Below are 22175 nucleotides of genomic sequence, written 5' to 3' on the forward strand. Positions count from 1 at the left end.
TTCAACTAGTGTGCGACCACCACCTCAAGCTCATGCACGTGTGTGCACGCTTCCCAGAGGTGTGCATGACAGCTGCATCCTGGGGCAGTCGGAGATCTTTGGCGTCTTCGCGAGACACCCCAGGGTGACCAGTTGGCTCTGGTGTTTAAGGGATCCTGGATAATGGCACCAGTATAGAGGCCTGAGATTGATGCAGTGACCCGATATACTGAGGCCCATGTGGCCACCAGGGGCTGTCATTGAATGATGCATCAGACTGCTTAAAATGCCAGACCTGCTCTGGTGGTGCCCCGTAGTACACCCCGGAGGGCCACCCACTTTGTGGTCGTCTGCTGTGCGCTCAACAACCTGGTACAGCAACCTGGACATGCTGGAGGTGGGGGAGGAGGAAAATACGACCTCGTCAGAGGAGGACAAGGTTGAGCCAGACCAGGAAGTGCTGGAGGACGAGCCCGGGAAGGACCCAGCTGGAGGCTGGAGGGCAGGTGCGACGGGGAAGTTCCGGCATGTCTGCAACGCCAGGGAGGCTCTCACCCTCGCCCACTTCTCATAGGACGTGGCTGCATCAGTCATCTCACTCCCTGTCCCCTTCCTATTCATTGAGAATAGGGAGGGCAACTGGGAGAGGGGGGTGCAGGCTGGCCCGCAGTGTAGAATATCACGACAGAGGCTTCACATGTCAGCAATCTCATATCTGCTTCGCTCTCTGTCCTCTGCCGCTATGTCTAGGTCTGTCCCCAGGATGCACATCAGAGGTGGAGGCAGCCTGCTGCTTACTGTGCCCTGTGGCACCCCTGGCATGCACCCTCTGGAGGGCCTGGGGCTGGAGCACCCCGGCTGACTTGCTGCTGGCATATGCTTCACCGTGTGACCCTGTTCCGCACGCTGACCCTAAGACGTGCTGTTGTCAGGCGGGGGTGTCTCGGGAGAGCTGGTGACCGCTGTCGTCTCCCTGAAGGGGGCCTCTGGGTTGGCCTCCAGCGCTCCCTCTTCCTAGTCAGTGCCCGTAGGCCTCTGTGGGTCACCTTGGGACGGAGGGGCAGCTGGATTGAGCTGCGGAGGCCCTGCATCATCCACTTCTGCCAGCCCTGGTGGCTCCCCGTTGTCTGTACCATGGTGTCGATGCCCTCAGCAATGGCCACCTGACACTGGGACATGCTCCGAGGTGCCTCGGTAAGGTCCAACTGAGACTGAGACACAGTCCTCAGAGACTGGAATACACTCCGCAATACCTTGGCAGGTTCACCTGCATCAAGGACACATCCCCCAGTGACCGGGATATGCAGTCAGGGGCTCAGCCATGATCGCCATTGGCTGAGCAATGCCTTGGACACCACCACTCATGCTGCTGATGTCTTGACCTCGGTGCCATGCATTGCTGGTGTCATCTCTTGCTCCCATAGTCTTTGGGATTCCACCATAGCTATGGACCTGCTAGACATCTCACGGCCTCTCCCAAGCTTCTACATCAGCTCCGGGATAACCCGGTCCAGAGGCTTGACATCTGACTGGGAGCCAGCATGGTCCTGGACTCCAGCAGACCTCCAACTTCTTAGCGTGGCCCAGTCACAGCAGGCCATGGCTAGTAGCTTCGGCAGCATTGCCCAGGCGCTGGCCAACATGGCACAGACACAGAGGGAGGTAGCCCAGTTCCAGAGGGCGATGGCACAGTCACTAGCTGATGTGACACAAACCCAAAAGGTGGTGGCACAGTCAATGGGTGATATGGCGCAGTCCCAAACGGAGATGGTCCACTCCCTGTGCTCCATGCGAGTGTGCAAAACCTGGTCTAGACCAGAGCGGGCCTCCAGGACTGGCAACACCAGGTAGCAGGGGAGCCTCAGGGGTCAGTTCCTTTTGCAACCTCGACCCATGGAGCAGCCCAGGAACATTGGGCACCCTGAGGGAGGGAGGAGGTGATGGGACCCGTGATGGTGACTCCTGCAGAGGAAGTGTCAAAACACCACAGTGCCGCGGACTACCCCTTTCCTGTCCCTGGAACATCTGATGAGTAGCAGGTAGAACAGGGCAGCACCACACCAGCTGGGACACCCGAGCAGCAGCCAGGCCCATTATGGCCCGGTTGCCTCAGAAGACGGCCGACAACAGGGACCCAGATCGCAGGGTGGGAATCAGAGTAGGCAGCCTCCACTCCCAATGTACCATCGGGGGATCCACCTAGGCGTAGTGGTCGGGCTCGTAAGGCCAGAAAGTTAGACACCACTTAAGTCGGCACACATGCAATGCACAGTTTACTTATAGGGGCTAGGCACAAATCTGCATATACGTTGTCACATTAAACACCTGTTCACACTGTTACAACCTGCCCCGGTGCTCTGTAAGATGGGTGTGAGGGGTGGGCTGGACAGGGCTGGCTGCAGGAGGGGGGAGGGGTGAATGGGCAGACATTGTGGGTGGCCTGGGCTGCCCACACTCCCCTTCCCACACTGTCCCCACCACCGTCACCCCAGGGATGCGTTAGGACTGTGTGATGGAATGGCCAGCTCGCATGCGCCCAGGTGGATGGCAGGAAGTGCTACTGTGGGCAGGAGTCAGATGTTGCCAAACGATATGGAGCACCAGAGCTGATCGCAGAGTGGGTTGTCATCTTCCTCCATCCCATGGACCAGACCTGGTGCTACTGCCAACCCAGGGCCCACACCCTGTAGTACAACAGGTTGAAGTAGGAATACGCGAGGGGGCGGACGGTCGGAGGGCAGGCCAACCCCAGGGACTAGCTACTGTCCAGACGGATTTCGGGTATCACGGAGGGGTTGCTTGTGAGGGGGTGTCTGGAAGTGGGGGTTTGTGGGCTGGGGTGCGGTGTTTGTGCCCCTAGCCAGTTTCCCTCCCCGACCACTGTGGTGAATGTATAACATATAAATCCACACTGTATATCACTGTGTCCCTGTGGGCTCCATCTGTGTTGCCCTTGGCTCCGCCCACAACTGGAAGTGTAAAGTGCTGCGGTCCTGCGAGCCTGTTTCTCTCTTCACAGATGCTGCCAAGCCTGCTGAGTTGATCCAGCATTTTCAGTTTTTATTTCAGCTTTCCAGAATCTACGGTATCTCTTTTCTCAGGAAGGATTATAACGGCCTTGGAGATTGTATATTACAGATTCACCAGAATTAGACGAGGGCCTTGAGTTAAAATATTTAAGTCGCTACAGTCCCAAAGGCCATAGACTGCTTTTCTCTTTGAAGGGGAGCTGACTGGTGGTGATTGAATCTGGGGACCACCTCAGGAGTGAAGCAAGATTGAGAAGGCTGAGGACAACCTGAATAAACTTGGTTCATATGCCCTTGAATTTAGAAGATTTAGGGGTTAGTCCAACAAAGGTGTTTAAAGCACTAAAATAATTTATTGGGGGTAGATTTAGAGAAACGGTACGGCAGCACAATGGTTGGCACTGTTGTTTCACAGCGCCAGGGATTCAGGTTCAATTCCTGACTTGGGCCACTGTCCGTGCAGAGTCTGCACATTCTCCCTGTGTCCACGTGGGTTTCCTCCGGGTGCTCCGGCTTCCTCCCACAGTCCAAAGATGTGTGAGTTAGGTCGATTGGTCACGCTGAATTGCCCCGTAGTGTCCAAATGTTAGGTGGGGGTGCTGGGTTACGGGGATAGGGTGGAGGTGTGGGCTTAGGTAGGGTGTTCTTTCAGGGGCCGTTGTAGACTCGATGGGCTGAATGGCCTCTTTCTGCACTGCAAATTCTTTGACTATGACGAAACTATTTCCTCTGCTGAGGAAAGGACAAATGGAAAAATCTTAAAATTCGAGCTACCTTATTCGGGAGCAAAATCACGGTGCACATATCCACACAATGCATCGTGTAAAACTGAAATACATCGACAAAGAGGATGTCAGTGCTGAATCATTTGAAATTTTCAAGAGAGGTCCATTTTTTAAGGAGTATGGAAAAAACACAGGTAACCTAGTTAAGGTAAGAATTGGCCATGATACAATTGAATGGCAGGACAGGCTGGAGGGGCTAAATAGTCTATCCCTGTCCCTAAATTTCTCTGACCCGAGAGGAACCCGGGCCCACTGTGAAATATTTCTTGTAATGCGGCTGTGTGTATTGTACAATTGTAAAATGCAAGTGAATGTAAAATGTTTTCAGCCATTAAGCAGAGAAAATTGAAACACGTTTGTGTTGAGAGTAAAGATTCCTGCCCCATTCGCCGGTGCTCATGACTTCCTTAACTTGTGTTTGTGTCCAGCCTGTGTGTAAAAGGAGACCCATTTAATTAATTAATGGTTTCCCCCAGGGTGCAGTGCAGGCCCTGTGTACCGTGAAACAAAAAAAAAAGGCAGCTGGTTCAGGGGCAGATGTGAAGTCTGTCAACCCAGCTTCTGCTCATCAATCACTCAGCTCTGTGTCCAGTGTGTGTGCCTGTTTGTAGATGCACAGGCATTGTGACCGCCTCGGAGCCAAGGACAGCGTATGAGGGGATGGCGTGTTTTGAGGACCAGCGTTCTTGCCTTTCAGCCCTCAGTATAACCAGCTCCGTCACCGCCCTGCTTTCTCTCTTTATCGCAGCCGCATCTTCCCAGTTCCTGGATCCAGACGTGAGTTACGCATTTGTTTTCCCTTGTCTGTTCCTCACTGACACCCTATCTTCCTCGTCATTGTAGTATTGAGCTGTCTTGGTTACCACAGGCAGTGCTGTGACTGCTTCAGGAGGCCTGATCCTCTGTTTCCTCTTGCTTCATTCACTTCTTCCTGACACAGTTGCCGGATGTTGCATCGCCAGGAGATTTATTTCTCTCTCTGTTTTCAGTATCTTCCTCAGTGCTTTGGAAGCATGTTACACTCAGCAGCTTGTTAAACATTTCCTTGTGCCACAGGGGAAAGTTTTACAATAGGGCTTTTGTGATGGTCCTTTAATCGGTCGGCAATCAGAAAACATTACTGGGATGAAAGGAGAGGAAACGGGATAGGGGTTGGGTGAAAGGTTATCACAGACATGGAGAGACAATGAGACTGGATTTTCTGTATCGGACCGAGATCACATCTCATCCTGACATCAGGGCACTGAGCCAGCATCGCTTCGGGAATAGTCATCCGACTACCATTTCTGCAGTAATGACCAATTAATGGTCAGAGGGTGTGCTTGCTGCTCAATTAAAGATGCAGGGAGGATTTTCCGAACTGGAATGTCAGTGACGGCAGAGAGTGCAACCGGAGACCCAATACGCCTTTTACGGCGGGGAGATTTCCCGTTGACATTGTCGCTGCCCTCTCCAATGACATAATGGGGTCACCACCATGAAAGGTTGGGAATCCCATTACCATACATCTAAATTACATTAGCGGGCTTACCCGCTGTATTATCCCTTAGGTTTCACGCCCACCCTTGCTGGCGTGACGGCACATCGGCCGGGTTTATAGGTCTGCACAAACAGGGATCTAGCCAGGAGTTCACAGGTAAGTACCGCACCAAGGAGGAGAGGGTCATGCCCAGGTAGTACCCTGGCACTGCCCCCGGGGCAGTGTCAGCGCGCAGTGACAGAAGAAAGTGTCCAGGCAGTGTCAGGGGGCAGTGCGCAGGCTATACTGGGTGGCAGAGCCAGTAGGTGCTTCCATTGGGGAGGGTGGGTTGGTGTTCCTTGGGGGGTGGGGGAGGGAGCTGGAGGGATTCCGATTTCCATTGGAAGTGGGGAATGTGGTGGTATGTTTATGAGCACTGCCATTGGTGCAGAGCACTGGCTTCCCATTGGCTCTGGCTGGTCATGTGCCTCCCGTCCGATTGGTTGGGACTAGTCATGTGACTGCTCTCCAATTGGTCGAGAGGCAAGTAGGCCCCGCCTCCGAGGCGGGGTATAAGTACCCAGAGTTCCTGGCGGTCGGCCATTCTCTGTAGTCGACCACCGGGCTAATAACTAGCTGATTAAAGCCACAGTTCGGACCCTAATTGTGCCTTGAGTCGAATTGATGGTACATCAGGGGTGGAATTTTTTTTTATTTAGATTTTTTCAAACGGCACCCTGACCTGTTAGGGGCCAAGGTTGCTGGTGGGACGGGCTCATTCAGAACTCGCTCTGCCAGCATGATGCTGTGAGTCACGGCCCTTCAATTATTGTTTTTCAAAGTGCTTGAAATGTTAGCACAATAAGCCGACATGGTGGGCTTCCCTCAGCCTTTCCCGTCCGAGGTAAGACTTTGGGTGATTTTGAGCTGGCCTAAACACCCGCGAGAGTGAGGAAAGGAGATTCTCACTGATGAGATCTTGTTTCCCATTTTTCCCCACCCCTCGCCGGTGAAGTAACATTTCGGACGGGAATCTGGTTACAATTTATTTTAATACATTTACATACCATTATGTCCTCTGTGTTTGTGACGGGGTGCTGGAGAGGGCTTATATCAGCGCTGATCAGGAAACCCTTTAATGTTGGCACCTCAATCTCTGTGGAACCAGCCTCCAACAGGCCCCACCCCGCCAGAGTGACACGTAAACCACACACTCAACGCCAGAAAACCTGGCCTGAAAACTCGGCTGGGCATTTGAAGGCATACACGGCAATTTTCAGTCAAACCTGACACTAACAAATACTGGTAAAATTCCGCCCTTTGAAAAAGAAATCATAAATTTCCGCCTGCTGTGGGGGCTCCTGGATCTGGAAGGCAAATAGGCAATGACACACTGGTCGTCCCACTAGCCGCGGAAGTAGGAGCTGTTGATTCCTATAAATACATGACCAAAAAAGGGAGCGAGCCACTTCAAAATGGAGGCACACTCTGAAAACCATCAAAATTGAAAAAATCCACAGCTTCCTGGCTGTGATCAAGTAAGGGCCAAATCTTTCTGTTAGATGACCAGCAGCTGTGGCCTGACAGTAATGGGAGGTATGAGGATGGTTGGTGGGTGGCTAGAATGGGATTAAGAGTTACGCCCCTCCCCAGCCTGTCAGGAGGCTGCCTTGTTTATGTTTCTATTGCTCTTGGGGATAAGGGGATCAAGTGATATGGGGGGAAGGCGGGATCAGGATGTTTAATTTGATGATCAGCCATGATCATAATGAATGGCGGAGCAGGCTCAAAGGGCCGAATGGTTTCCTTCTGCTCCTATTTTCAATGTATGTTTCTTTGTCACTGGCTGTGGTTCAGTTGCAGCATGGAACCCACCTGCTGACTGAAAAATTCCAGTCGTTGTCAAAAGACGTGCAACGGAGTGCTTTTACTGGGTTAATTCTACCTGCCGCTTTCGATGGAACAGCCAATTTGCCCCAAATTGGGTGACTGCTTCGTGGAACATCTCCGCCCAATCCGCCAGCCTGAAACCAAACTTCTGGTTGCTTCCAATTTTGTTCTCAGGCTCACGTTTCTGTCCATGGCCTACTGCACTGTTCCAAGGAAGCTCAACGCAAGCTAGAGGAACACCACCTAATCTTCTGATTCGTGACTTTACAGCCTTCTGGCCTCAACATTGAATTAAAAATTTAAGATAATGAACTCAGTCCGCCCATTACAATTCTGATTTTTTTCCCCCCATGTGATAGTTTTTAATGTTGCCGCCTTTGGACAGAGCTATTCATTATTTTGCCATTCACACCCACTCTGGACGAATGCTTTTATTTCTTCATTACAGCCATTACACTCCCTTTGCCTTTTGCTCCATACTTTTGTCATTGAATCTCTCCTGCCCTGTACACCCCAGACACCCCCCCCCCCCCCCCCCCCTTCCCCCACCTCCCAACTCTGGCCTTATTCAAAATTGCTCCAGGTCAGAACCCTGCCAGTCATCCAGCATGCCGACTGGCGACAGGAAATTCCGACCTACCCGCATTCCCCCTGTCCAACCCCCCATCAGGCATCAGAAAACCAGCCCTTGATCACTGAGACTACCAGAAAAAAAAATTTTTAAAAAAAAATCCAGGGCCGATGGGAAGAGAATAAGGTTAAGAGGATAACCTCGTAGAGGCGTTTAAAAAAATAAAAGCATCTGATAGAACAAGTAAGAAATTTTCCACTGGCAGGAGGATCAATAACAAGAGGACACATTTTTAAGGGAATTGGCAAAAGAATGAGAGGGTACATGAGGGTAATTATATTTTACGAACCGAGTTGTTATGACTTGTAATGCACAGCCTTAAAATATGTTAGAAACAGGTCTGATAGTTATTTTCAAAAGGGAATTGGATGGGGACTGGGTCTAATTGGATGGTTCTTTCAAAAAGACAGCACAGGCTTGGAAGGCTAAATGGCCCCCTTCAGTGTTGTGGGATTCTGTGATTTTATGTCACAGGATAAGACACCACTGCTGTTTTGATGACTAATTCAAAGCTGATAGCTATGGTCCACCTTGTGGTGATATGCCTGTGAATAGTTTTACACATAGTTAGTAATGCGACCTCCAACCAGCTGGTGGTGTCAGACATCGGTCACATGACGTGAGTGATTCGGCAGTTGGTAGTAAGGCATACAACAGGACAGTCACACATCGGGTAACTCCAGGAGAGTTCACCAAACTTACATAGTAACTTTGTCTGTATAGTAATCTGTTTATTGTCTTTCCACATGTTCATCAATAAATCATCATTCTAGTTAAACAACTAGATGTTCTGTGTATTTCATTGCAATGGTAAGATCACAGAACACAACATGGTACCAGGAGTGCAAAACATTTAAAGGTAACAGCAGTAATCTAACGCCATCGATGATCCGTGACCAAAGAGTGTTTAGGATATCGAATTCTAAACTCCGTGAGAGATTGTTACGGGTAGATGACCTGAAATTGGAAAAATGCTATGAAGATCTGCCACGTGAGTGAGCTGACTGCACAGCAAATCTGTACACTCAGTTTGAAACATTTTGGCACCAACAAGGAAGAAGACGCCACGCCATCAGCAGTTCAATAAAAACATGGGGCGGGTTTCTCCCCTACCCGGCGGGGCGAGGGGTCCCGAGTGGTGCCAATCACTCCAGCGTCGGGCCTCCCCAAAGGTGCTGAATTCTCTGCACCCTTGGTGGCTAGGCCCACGCTGGAGCGGTTGGCACCATGTCGACTGGCGCCAAAACCTGCACCAGCGGCCTTTGACGCCCGCCGCCCGGCACCAGGGCTGGCCGAAAGGCCTTTGCCGGTTCATGCACGCGCCGGTGGTGACGTCAGCGGCAGCTGCCGCTGACGTCACCACCGGCGCATGCACGCTGGGGGATTCTCTTCCGCCTCTGCCATGGTGGCGGCAGTGGCGGCAGCGGAAGAAAAAGAGTCCCCACGGCGGGCCCCGATCGCGGGCCTGACCACCGTGGGGGCGCCCTCCGGTGTCCGATCACCCCGCGCCCCCCCCCCCAGGACCCCATGGGCCCGCTCGCGCCGCCGATCCTGCCGCCACCAGAGGTGGTTCAAACCTCCGCGGCGGGAGAGGCCTCCCAGCAGCGGGACTTCGGCCCATCGCGGGGGCTCGCCGATCGGCGGGGGGGTGATTCCCGCCCCCTCCAATTCCCGGGTGGCGGAGAATTTCTGCCACGGCGGGGGCGGGATTTTCGGCGGCTCCGGGCGATTCTCCGACCCTGCGTGGGGTCGGTGAATTTCGCCCCTGGTCTCAGTGTGGGCAGCCATTTTAAGCAGCTGAACGAGTCCGTCATTTTATGCTAGAAATGTGACAATCGACTTGGCCCACAACAATGTCCAGCATATGGAAAAGTATGTTCCAAGTGTGGCCGTACAAATAATTTTGTGAAACAATGCTTTTCGCGTCCGACAGTGGAACAAATAAGATCAGGCTATGCAGTTGATGAGATTCCCGCCTCTGGAACAACAGTTCTTCATTGATCTAATTTAAACCAAGGGCACGATGAGTCCGTCCGTGAAAAGTGATGAAGTTTTACTGCAAAGTTGTGACGACAATAATGACAAACTGATGCCATCGGTAACAGATGGACAACTCTAGTGTTGCTGAACAACACATTGATAAAATGCGAATTCAACATGGGAACGAGGGCCAGCCTCCTCAGCCTATCCTATTTGCATGGACTGCAGGTTAAACCGACAGTTATCAATTAACCGAGACTGCCGATACAGTACAGGGGGAAGGAGATTGAGACACTGGGTGCATGTGAACTTGAATTGTGGGTGCACGACAGAACTCACATAATACCATTTTTCAGTGTGGCATATAAAGTGAGTCCATCATAGGAGCAGATGCGTCTGAGGCCCTGAATTTAGTTGAGTGGCTGTGTGTTCCAAACAGCGAGTGGCCAGACGATTACTGCAACGCTCAATGAGATATGGCGCAGTTGTTCGATGAGAAACAAGTGAAAGTTCAGGAGGAGGTCGGCAAATCAGATAAAGAAATAGAAGAGCCAATGGAGATTCCAGACTTCTGGGCCAGGATTCTCCCCTACCTGGCGGGGCGGGGGGTCCCGGCGTACCGGAATGGTGACGGGCCTCCCCAAGGGTGCGGAATTCTCCGCACCTCTAGGGGCTAGGCCTATGTCGGAGTGGCTCCCGCTCCGCCGACTGGCGCCAACGGCCTTTGGCATCACGCTGACCGGCATCGGGGCTGGTCGCAAGGCCTTCGCCGGTCGGCGCACATGCGCAATCCCGGTGCAATCGCGGTGGAGGGGGTCTCTTCCGCCTCGGCCATGTGGAGGCCGTGGCGGCGGCAGAAGAAAAAGAGTGCCCCCACGGCACAGGCCCGCCCGCCGATCGTTGGGCCCTGATCGCGGGCCAGGCCACTGTGGGGTCACCCCCTGGGGTCAGATCGACCCCCCCAGGACCCCAGGGCCCGCTCGCGCCACCTCATAGCATTTGCTCATTACCGCTGAGAGAAATCTGTGTGTAAGGCTGCCTCATGTTCATAATCTAGGTTAGTGAGCCCCCTTTAGGTATTGTCAAGTACTGACACTGGTAAAGCCACAGAAGGAATTCAGAGACTTGGAACTCTGGCTGGAATTCTCCGGCTGTTGGGATTCTCTTTTCCTGCCCGTGAGTTTCCTGACGGTGTGGGGTGACTTTAATGAGCATTCCCATTGACAAGCGATAGGAAGAGAGAGAATCTCGTCGCCAGCGAGCATCATGCTGCTGAGAAACACGTGGCTGGGGAACCAGAGAATCCCATAACTCTGGGTGCAACTTCCCTCAAAGATTTCTCAGTGTGATCTCTGGTGGGATACGTAGTGTGATTCCCATCGGGTGGGTCACCGTGAAGCCGATCGTATTCTACCCACACTGAAACATTTTTTGGTCAGGGGGCGTGTTTTGCACCGGCATTGAGAGGGGCAGAGTCTAAACAAACCGGCAAGACTGGCTTCACGGAGAACGGAATACCATTTTTAAAGGGCACCCCGATCACAAAATGCAGTTAACCCCCTCTCCACTCCAAGGAGATTATGACGTCCTGCAAACAAGAGGAACACTCCCAAGCCTTGACCACAGAGGGGCAACCTGCCCCCACCACTAAATGTTCGGGGCACAAACTCTCCACGCCACGCAGGCATCAGGGTGACCTACCCCTCTTCCAGCCTCCTCTGCTACCCCTCCCCCACGAGGATCATTGGCATCAACCCCATCACCCCCCCCCCCCCCCCCCCCCCCCCACCTACCCCTCAGTATTTCTGGCATGTGGGCCCTCCCAATAGGTCCAATCTGGCAATGCCAACCAGGCCCCCTGGGAATTAGCACTGCCAGTGTGCCAGGGCCATTAACAGGACACTGCCCTGACCACCAGGGGGCTACTTTGAGCAATGAGCCCCTGGCGTGGTCAACACGTCTGGTCTCCGTTTGAGGAGGCCAGTAGTGATTCGCGCCAGCTCTATGTTGTGCCGGCGGGTGGGGGAATTACAGGAGCCGGGAGGATCTGCCTGAAAACAGATCCTGCCACTTTAAATGATGAGGATGTAAACCAGATTACGGAGGTATTTTTCCACCTTGTTGCACTCGGCGATGGCCCTGTTGTGCCGATTGCCAAAATGTGCATGAGTCACCTGACCCACAGCGCACAACATGACCTGGATCATGCCCTCGCTCAGTATGATTCAGATAATCATATTTAAATCATACTGAGGGCAGGACCTGAAAGGGCCCCAATGTTCACAAGGATAGATGGATGTGAGCAGGGTCATTCAGGAGTCTGGTAACAGCGAGGAAGAATCTGTTTTTGAACCCTGTTAGTACGTATTCTCAGACTTTTCTATCTCCAGCCCGATTGAAGAGGTTGGAAGAGAGAACGAAGAGGGAGGGGTTTCTGATTATGCGGCCCACTTTCCCAAGGCAGCTGCCATGGGAATTAGTACTGCCAGTGTGCCAAGGCAGTGTCCTGTTAATGACCCTGGCACACTGGCAGTACTAATTCCCAGGGGGCCTGGTTGGCATTTGCAGATTGGAAGGCGTGTTTGTGTGATGGCCTGGGCTGTGTTCACAGCTCTCTGTAGTTTCTTACGGCCTTGAGTCGAGTAGTTGCCATACCAGGCTGAGATGCAGCCAGATAGGATGCTTTCTATTGTGCATGTATGTAAAAATTGGTTAGAAACCAATGTGGACATGCCAAATTTCCTTGGTTTCCTGAGGATCATAGCGTTGATCTGGGTGGACCAGGACATTTTGTTGGTGATGTGCACTCCTAGGAATTTGAAGCTGTCAACCATCTCCACCTCTGCACCATTGCTGTATACAGGGGTATGTTTGATATTTTGCTTCCTGAGGTCATTGACCAGCTCCTTAGTTTTGCTGACTTTGATGGAGAAATTGTTGTCGTTACACCATGCCACTAGGTTCTCTATCTCCCTCCTGTAATCTGACTCATCATTATTTGAGATCTGACCCACTACAGTCGTGTCATCAGCAAACTTGTAGATGGAGCTGGAGCCACATTTTGCCACGCAGTCATGTGTGTATAGGGAGTGTATACATAGGCAGCCTTGCAGGGCCTGGTATTGAGAACTATCTTGGAGGACAGCACTTAATAGCACAGACATTGACATGTGGTCCTACCTGTGTCTGAGCCAGCAGGTGTATTACTCAGGTGAGTGTTACAACAGTAACTTTTTTCACAGCCACATTCTGGACTGCTCCCCAGCTTCCAGACAGGTGTCTCTTTTCTGGGCGGCTTCCTGACATAGGGGGTTTGTGGGGGTCTCTTCATTCAGGGGTGCTCGGGGACCTCTCTTTGTTTAGATGATTTCTGGGGGGATAGCGGGGGGGGGGGGGGGGGGGGGGGGTCTAGTGGATGTGGGATAGGTAGGTCTTGCATTGTGGGGGCAGAAGGTGGCTCTCGGATGGACTTTGGGGGAAATTCCCTCAAAGAGTTACCCCCTTGGCCCACGGAGAGGTGCAAAGCGCTGGGGCCACACTGGGAAATACCTGTAGTAAATCCCGACCATGTGATTCCCGGCCCAGAGGACCGGAGAATCACACGGGCCAGGAGAATATGGTGCCTGCCCTCTAAGTGGATTTCGCTGGCAGCAGGGAGGCAGAGCATAGCGTTTGATTCGGTGCCGGTGACCTTGATTTTGTCCAAATGCATGATTTTCCGCCCAATCACGTTTCGCCTTTACGGCGTCGCAAGGCGGAGAATCCCACCGGTAGTTAGGTTTGGTGTGAATTGCATTCTATGTCAGATGGATTGGCTGAGAGCATCAGAAACTGTTCGGCACCCGGCGCAAATCCCGTTTCGGACATCTCCCAGAATTCTCCCGACAGAGTGGGATTTGTACTGGACGCAATGCAGCTGAAGAATCGCCCCTTCTAGTTTCTCTCCCTATCAGTGTTGCCAGAGCTGCTGATGTTTCCAAGCTTTCTATGTTTTCCTTTCAGATTCCAGCAGCCGCAGTATTTTGCTTTTATTTTAGCGAGCAAATTCAGATATTGCGTAGAACTGGATAACATGAGTGGTTCCCAATCTTTCTCTGTGTCCCACCTATTTTGCAGGAATTGTTCGGCAAAATTCTAGGAATATCTAAAATGGTTAAAAATGGTGGTTGGGTTGTCAATCCTTTCTCCAGTCTGGAGTCAGGCTTCCTAATTCGTATGTTTATATGTTTTTAGCGGGTGTTAGAGTTGCACTTAGCTCGACAAGTGGAGAGTATTCCACAACACACCCGCCTGATGCCTTGTTGATGGTGGGCATGCTTTGGGAAGTCAAGAGTTATTCGCTACAAAATTCCCAACCTCTGGCATTGCTTGTAGCCATAGTATTTAAGCGGCATTCCCGAACATTTTGGGTTGATATTTGAAACCTAAATAAAAAGTAACAAATTGAAACGAAGAATATGAAAGGACCATCAGATCTGGCAATTTCTCACCATAAACTTTAGGTGGAGCCACAATCCTGTTTTTGTATGATGGGAAAAGCTCACAATTGGCTTAGTTTTGCTGTTGATTCAATGGCTGCCTGAGAAGCTGAGTGGAGAAATAAAGTGCCTTTGCTAACGGATCTCAGTGGACAGAGTGATGAGATTTTTTCATGGCCTCGAACTCATGGCCATGTTCTCATTTAAGAATGACACAGTGGTTAGCACTGCTGCCTCACAGCACCAGGGACCCGGGTTGAATTCCAGCCTTGGGTCGCAGTTTGTGTGGAGTTTGCATGTGCTCCCCGTGTCTGTGTGGGTTTCCTCCGGGTGCTCTGGTCTCCTCGCACAATCCAAAGATATGCAGGTTAGGTGGATTGGCCATGCTAAATTTCCCCATAGTGTTTTAAGATGTGTAGGTTAGATTAAGAGGTTATTAGGATTGGGCCAGGGTAATGGGCATGGATGGAGAACTCTTTCAGAGGGTTGGTGCATACTCGATGGACTGAATAGCGTCCTTCTGCATTGTAGAGATTCTATGATCGTCTATCGGTTGTAGACAGTTAACTGTCTGCGAAGAAAGTCAAAGTCAAGAACCTCTACTGTTCAGTCAGTAATGAGATGTCAGGTTTTTTTCAATGCTTGTCACACCCACACAGGTATGCCTGCAGAGGAAATGGAAGGGCATTGCCTAAAACAAAAACACTGATAGGCAAAGAAGTAGGGATAGCTATTTACCTACCAACTTGAAGAGCCAAACCTGGGGCTGGATTCTCTGCCCTGCAGCGCCACATTCCTATTTCACCCCACTGGCAGGATGCTCCATTACGCCGGCTGGTCAATGGGATTTCCCATTGTGGGGCAACCCCACACCGTCGGGAAACCCCCGGGCTGCCGGCAAAATGGAGCATCCCACCGGCGGAGAATCCAGCCCCTGATCTTCACTACAGAGGCTTGACAATACTCTGACCCAAACTGATGCGCGATCAATAAGCACAGAAACAAAGGAGTAGTCCAAATCAAAGGTTTTAATCTACAAGTGTGCCCAGCAGCTTGAGTACAGAAAGAACGATGGCTGCTGGGAAACATAGGTTCTTATTCTCCGCCTCATGGGCGGAGCTACCTTCATCTCGACCAATGGGAAAGCAAGACTTGGGCCAATGGGCAGCGAGCCTTCTCCACCAATAGCAGCTCATACTCCCAGGTACCTCTAGTCATACTGCCACACAAACTAAGGCCAGAAACATGCTGTTGCAAGCAGTGAGCCACTACAAATCCATCGCCAGAAACATCCAACCTCCATTTCTTCGGTGAACCAAAAGAGAATCATCAGGCCTTTTTTTTTCTTCGGTCATGGGACCTGGGCATCGCAGGCCGTGCCAGCATGTATTGCCCATCCCTAATAGCCCTTAAGGGGACAGTTAAGAGTCAACCACATTGCTGTGGGTCTGGAGCCACTGTCCCCGGGGACTGACTGTGTGGAGTTTGCACGTTCTCCCCGTGTCTGCGTGGGTCTCACCCCCACAACCCAAAAGGATGGGCAGGTTGGGTGGATTGGCCAGGCTAAATTGCCCCTTGATTGAAAAAGTCATGAATTGGGTACTCTAAATTTACTAAAAAAAAAGGAATGGGCAATAAATACCAGCCTTGTTAGTGAAGGTCAGATCACAAGAATAAATACGTTTGCTCAAGAATCCTAACAGAGAAAGTTGAGCAAACGCAGAAAGAACTAGGCTCATCGACAAGAGCAATGAGCAGACGATGTGGTTGAGCAGAGGTGGAAGAAGCTTCCGGAAAAGGTAACTCATACCATCCTAATGAGATACAATGAAAGTTAAAAGGACAGATGCCTCCCAGTTTGTGTCAGAACAGTTTTCTCAGCACTTGACCACAACGCCTCTGGGTGAATCAACAATGGTGTTTATGTCATTCTCATTGTATTTTAGAAAGATAATAGAAGAAGAACCTGACTTCATTTGGACAACAGAGATACTTTTCTGGATGTAATTTTATATAATAAAAAAGATAATTTTGTCCTCATCTTTTGTTGGTTACAAACAGCAGCTCAGTGCTCCAATAGGACAATAGTCAGTGATGAATGGTTCAACAAATCTAGTGCCATAAACCTGTCAGATTGCTGTATAAAACTAGTTCACTGGGGGGTCATGTGATGTCAGCGTGGGTGTGGCTGCGGTTTTGTGAGTTCTGGTTCTGCTTGCCTACTAGTCATTTATTTTACCATGAGTGCACGTTTCATAATTGTCTTTTTTGGGGGATATATGTCTTGCAGTATGTCCCTGAATGATCCTGATTGGAGCTTTGCAATAAGGAACCAAGTGAAATCATAGTAAAGCCGTGATTGACCGTGGTGATCGGAGTTGGCTGGGGTCAGGCTGTAGCCATCTGAGATGGCCACCTGCAAAGAATGATGGGAATTATAGCCAGGTTTGGGACACAGACAAGCTGCAGCTTGTATCTTTGCAAACGGCAGCCCAGAAATATGTAGGAATTCACACCTGCAAATGGGCCATTCAAGGCGATTAAAATAACAATGGGATCATCAGGCCCATCGCATCATCTTCCAGACTAGGCGGCACCGAGGTCCTGCTCAGAGCCCTTCTAGTATTGGCCACTGATGCCCACCCCAAAAGTGATGTGGCAGCCTGATCAGATGTGACCAATCAGAGGGTGGAGCCCTGAGGAATTGATTGATAGTGACCCAGAAACTGCCCACAAAAGGGGCGAGGAAAACCCAAGCCAGTTAAAAGACAATGCAGCCATGATTTTTGTCTTTTTCTGGACCCGGCCTGCGCCAGCCTTTTTTGGATCCAGCATGTGCAGCCAAACTGCAGCATTATGACCAGACAGCCAAGTTCAAGACCAACGATCGCTACCTGACGGATGAGCCCAGCAGAGACAGAGCCACTTCTTCAAACCAGCCACGTGAGATCAAGATAAAGGCCTCATCCATTTGCACAGTGCCGGTCACCCTGAAGTTAAGTATATGTTATTGTAGCTGATAGGTGTAGTTTAACTTGTAGTATATTGTGCTTGCGTGTCGAAGTAACCCTTGTGTGTAAATAAACCATCTTTTGAACTGACTAACTAGTTGTGTGGTCCTTTGGTCGATATCCAGTAAAGCCTTGTGGTGGTATAATTTGATACCTGGCAACTCTAAAGAGCATCATTATTAGTTGGCAACATTGTTGGTGACTCCGGTGCCAATTGGCAACAAGGCCCAGCTTGCAGTGGCATTGTTGCTGGTGAGGAGGCTGATGCCGCGGTGGTGCTATGTGCATCGAGATGATAGCCGCCATTAAGAATGTTGTTCCAGATGAGGTATCCTTAGTAGAATGATGGAGGTGCAGGAGAGAATCGTTGTATTTTCCCTGGTAAGGGCCTGCCTTCAATTAATTGAGATCCAGCTGCAAGGTGTGTCATCTATCCTGACTGGTTCGAGAGGTAAGCTCCGGACAAGTAGTGTCCATGATTCCGATCCCTGATGAGAAGTGGGAGGTGAGATCCAAATTTAGTTTGAAAATTGGCTGCCTTGCTTTGGTAATCTTGTTCTTGAGGCTGGGTGTATCAGGTCTAATGCAGCACATCCAGTTTTCGAGGCCTGGGGGCAATTGGGCCACCTGACCGCTGGTCCTATATTATCCTTTTCTTGCTGTTCCTCGGGGGCGGGCAGTTGGAGGTAGCTGGTCGTGCTGAGTCATCATGCCCCCCCCCCTCTCCCACCTGGGTCAGCAGCATGGTGGAAGTGAAGATGTTGAGAGAACCTGAGGAATATTTGATGGACCTGTCATGGCTTTAACCTGTTTGGCCATCACAGGTGGTGTTATTAAACTTGTTCTTCAATAATTCTGGATGTAACTTCCTCTTGATTATGTTGTCAATTATTTGCTCGTCTCTGTCTCTCCTGCGAGTGTACAAGATGTGAGCACACGGGTGAGAGTCGCTTATTATCCTGTTCTAGCAAAAGCCATATTGAGTTGCTCATGTATAATGTGGTCTGTGCACAGTTTTACTCCTTTTTTCTGTTATGTGCTGTAAACTAGGTGATAGGTGGTTAGTTGGGGTGGATTTGGGTGGTATGTTTAGTTAAATCCTCATTAAGATTGAGGCTAGCCCTGTTTGTCGTTCTGGGTGAGTGTGCTTAACACTCAATTTGGCTCTGTTTCTTTATTTAGCTCTGGAGTCGCCAGGTATCATTAAGACACCGCCACATGGTCAAGGTGAAGTTCAAAGCAATAAAACCATACACCAATTAGTAAGTCCAAACAACTGAGTTTATTATAATACAATTATAATTAACTACCCATGCACACGCTAAAAGGATTAAACTTATTCCTACCACTAAATAAACTAATACTTATCTCGAAGGAACTGCTGGGTCAGGGAACAAGGCCTCTTGCTCTGCTTTGGTCTGCAGATTTCAGGTTGGTATAAGTTAAAAGGGGTCAGGAGTGCCTATCTCTGGTAGCGATCGTTGTGAGGCACTTACTTGTTGGCGGCTGCTGTCCGAACCCTCTCCTCTCTCTCATAGAACATAGAACATAGAACAGTACAGCACAGAACAGGCCCTTCGGCCCTCGATGTTGTGCCGAGCCATGATCACCCTACTCAAACCCACGTATCCACCCTATACCCGTAACCCAATAACCCCCCCCCCCCTTAACCTTACTTTTTAGGACACTACGGGCAATTTAGCATGGCCAATCCACCTAACCCGCACATCTTTGGACTGTGGGAGGAAACCGGAGCACCCGGAGGAAACCCACGCACACACGGGGAGGACGTGCAGACTCCGCACAGACAGTGACCCAGCCGGGAATCGTACCTGGGACCCTGGAGCTGTGAAGCATTTATGCTAACCACCATGCTACCGTGCTGCCCCTATCTCGTTCAAGATCTTCTTGGCAAAAGCTGGTCGAGGTGCTGCTCCACGGAGGAGTGTTGGTCAAAGAGAGAGAAGGGCTGGAGGGCTGGATCAGAAGACTGAACCATGTGTGGGACCTGTCTTTTATAGGTCCCAGGGGATCCGCGCCCCTTTGGGCGGACTCCCTTACCTGCTTGGAATCGATTGGGTCGCTTCCCAATCGATTATGTTTGAACCCCCCAATCATGGGGCAGTTCCTCGGTCACTGGGGCGGTTCTTGGGACTTATTGTTTTGGGCTTCTCTGGCGCCGAAAGGTCTGGCCTTCCATTCAATGTATCAATCTGTGTTTAACTTGTTTCCATTGTATCTGGGGATCGCCTGGTATCGCCTCATTAGTATGTTAACTGGTTTATTTTCACAGTCCTGTCTGGTTTCTGCAGCAGTCCAAATATACAAGCGCTTTGCAAGCTGCTTGCTTTACAACATGTCCATTTTCCCTGCATTCCTTGCAATCTTCCATTTTGTGTTGGGCAGTGGCCACCCCAGGTGGCTACAAGCCCCCAGTTAGAACTCGCTGTATTTGGTCTTTATTTTGTTTCTTGTTATTTTGAATTTAAGAATCTGTGCTTGTCTCCTTCGATGGCATGGGCAGATTATGTATCCTGGGGAGGATTGGGTTCTTTCCAACTTTTCCTTGAGGATGGAGTGTTTGTTTTTGGGGGGATTTTTTTTTCTGTAGAGCTTTTGGAATAGGAGGAATTGAGTAGCAGAACACATCGAGGTGGACTTTGTCAACCCTAGACTGATTCATTGAAGAGAGAGACTGTTTGCCTCTACATTGTTGGAGCCCGTCCCTCGTGTGGGGGATGTTTGATGGGGAAGGTCAGCCCCCTCCTCCAAGTTGTCTAATATGGTGGTTTCCTGAGTGTCCTCCTCATTGTGGTTGGGTTTCCCATATGGAAGCAGTGTTTGGTCTCTGTTGAAGCAGCGTTGTTGCTTCCCTTATTATCCATCTTCTGATGACGTGCAGTGTCGGCCAATGGATAATATTCCTTGGTCAGCTCGGGCGTTCTTCCCTTCGGGATTTTTTTCTTCTTCTCTTCGCCTGGGTGAGCTGTGTGCTGTTATAAATCCTTGTCTTGTCCAATGGTCTATAGGAGGTTCCTGTGGGTGGCACGGTAGTACTGTGGTGCACTGAGGTGGACCAGGGGCTGGTTTAGCACAGTGGGCTAAACAGCTGGCTTATAATGCAGAACAATCCCAGCAGCGCAGGTTCAATTACCGTACCGGTCTCCCCGAACAGGCGCCAGAATGTGGTGACTGGGGGCTTTTCACAGTAACTTCATCGAAGCCTACTTGTGACAATAAGCGATTATTATTATTATTATGTTGCTTCACAGAGGCAGGGTCACAAGTTTGATTCCTGGCTTGGGTCACTGTCTGTGCGGAGTATGCATGTTCTCCCCGTGTCTGTGTGGGTTTCCTCCGGGTGCTCCAGTTTCCTCCCACAGATCCCGAAAGACGTGGGCCGGGATTCTCCCTTTTGAGGACTAAGTCCCCAAGCCCGCCGGAAAACGGGCGAGAATTACTCCGGACTTTTTCCTCGAAAGTCCACGGTGATTCTCCGTTTTCCAGGGGGCTAGCAAGGCCCCGGCGTGTGTCCCTCAGCTCTGACTGCCGACGGGGCCCTGCTGTCCAGACCGCGCGGCCGCACATGCACATGGCAGCCGCAAGTGGGTCCGCGCATGTGCGCAGCGGCCCGCTTCGGCACGGGCGCCGCCGACATGGTGGAGACACACAACGGGGCCCGTGCGGAGTCAGGTAGGTCCCTCCCAGATCGCGATGTCCCGTCGATCGGTGGCCCCCGATCGCGGGCTTGGCCACCGCTGAGGCCCCCCCCGGAGTCAGATTCCCCCCGCCTCCCCAACAGGACCGCCACTGCGGCTGCGGGTCCGAGCTCCCGTCGGTTGGTACCAGATGTAACCCACGCCGGCGGGAGCTCGGCCGTTCGCCCACGGGGGCCTACTTCAGCAGCATGGACGCGGCGATCGCATGGGTGCGATTGGTGCCGATTCTCCGGTCGCCAGAGAATCGGCGGCCCGGCTTCGGAACGGTGTGGCGGGAATGTCCCCCCCCCCCCCCCCCCCCGGCGATTCTCCGACCCATCGCGGGCTCGGAGAATCCCGGCCATGCTATTTGGAAATTTAAACGTTCTGAATTCTCCCCCCGTGTACCCGAACAGGTGCCGGAATGTGCCCAGGGGCTTTTCACAATAACTTCATTGCAGTATTAATGTCAGCCTACTTGTGACAACAAAGATTATTAATTATTATTATATTACTATTATTATTATAACATCACTCTGGGAGTACCTCCACTGCATTCACAAGAAAGCAGATCACCACCAGCTCCTCAAGGGAAATTAGGGATGGGCAATAAATGTTGGCCTACATAGAGATTCCCACATCCCCTGGAGGAATAAAAAAAACATCTATCAAAGCTTCTTTACTCCAGTGTACACTATGGAATTCATTGGTTCTAGAAATTTTCCATGTGAAAGCAGTGTTTGGTCTCTGTTGAAGCAGCGCTGTTGCTTCCCTTATTATCCTTCTGATGACGTGCAGTGTCGGCCAATGGATAATATTCCTTGGTGTGTAAGTATGATAGCTTGGCATGAGGGGACGTTGAGGTGAGTGGAAGGGCAGAGCCTGGCATAAGGGGCATGAGAAGATATAGGGGTTGGGTGAGGGGCAGGTTGGCATGGATGGGGCATGAGGAGTGTTTGAAGGGTGAAGCGGCTCACGGCAGCAAAATGGACCTTTTTAAAAAAAAATTATTTTTATTCAAGTTTTCAAAAATTTTCACCAACACAAACACAAAGAAATAAGAACAAACCCCACCCCCCTATATACACAAATAATAAATTAACAGAAATAATTAACATGAAGGCAAATATACACACCCAATCAAGAAAAACAAACAAACCTTCACCAGCCCCCCACCCACCACAAACTCCCCCCTACCTCCTCCCCCCTGCCAGAATACCGACCTCCTTCGCCTC

The 22175-nt window shown here is 50.8% G+C and overlaps 1 protein-coding gene across 1 annotated transcript in view; it reads left to right on the top strand.

Annotated features, from left to right (window-relative positions):
• Positions 1 to 4324: 4324 nt before the first annotated feature.
• The window catches only part of tmie (transmembrane inner ear), a 159100-nt gene continuing 141249 nt past the window's right edge, over positions 4325 to 22175 (top strand). The window contains exon 1 of the mRNA XM_038808461.1: positions 4325 to 4570. Within this exon, the coding sequence (XP_038664389.1) occupies positions 4454 to 4570 (117 nt within the window). The 5' untranslated portion in view covers positions 4325 to 4453. The remainder of the gene's footprint in view (positions 4571 to 22175) is intronic.

The sequence above is a fragment of the Scyliorhinus canicula genome, chromosome 10, assembly GCF_902713615.1.
Source record: "Scyliorhinus canicula chromosome 10, sScyCan1.1, whole genome shotgun sequence".
Lineage (NCBI taxonomy): Eukaryota > Metazoa > Chordata > Chondrichthyes > Carcharhiniformes > Scyliorhinidae > Scyliorhinus > Scyliorhinus canicula.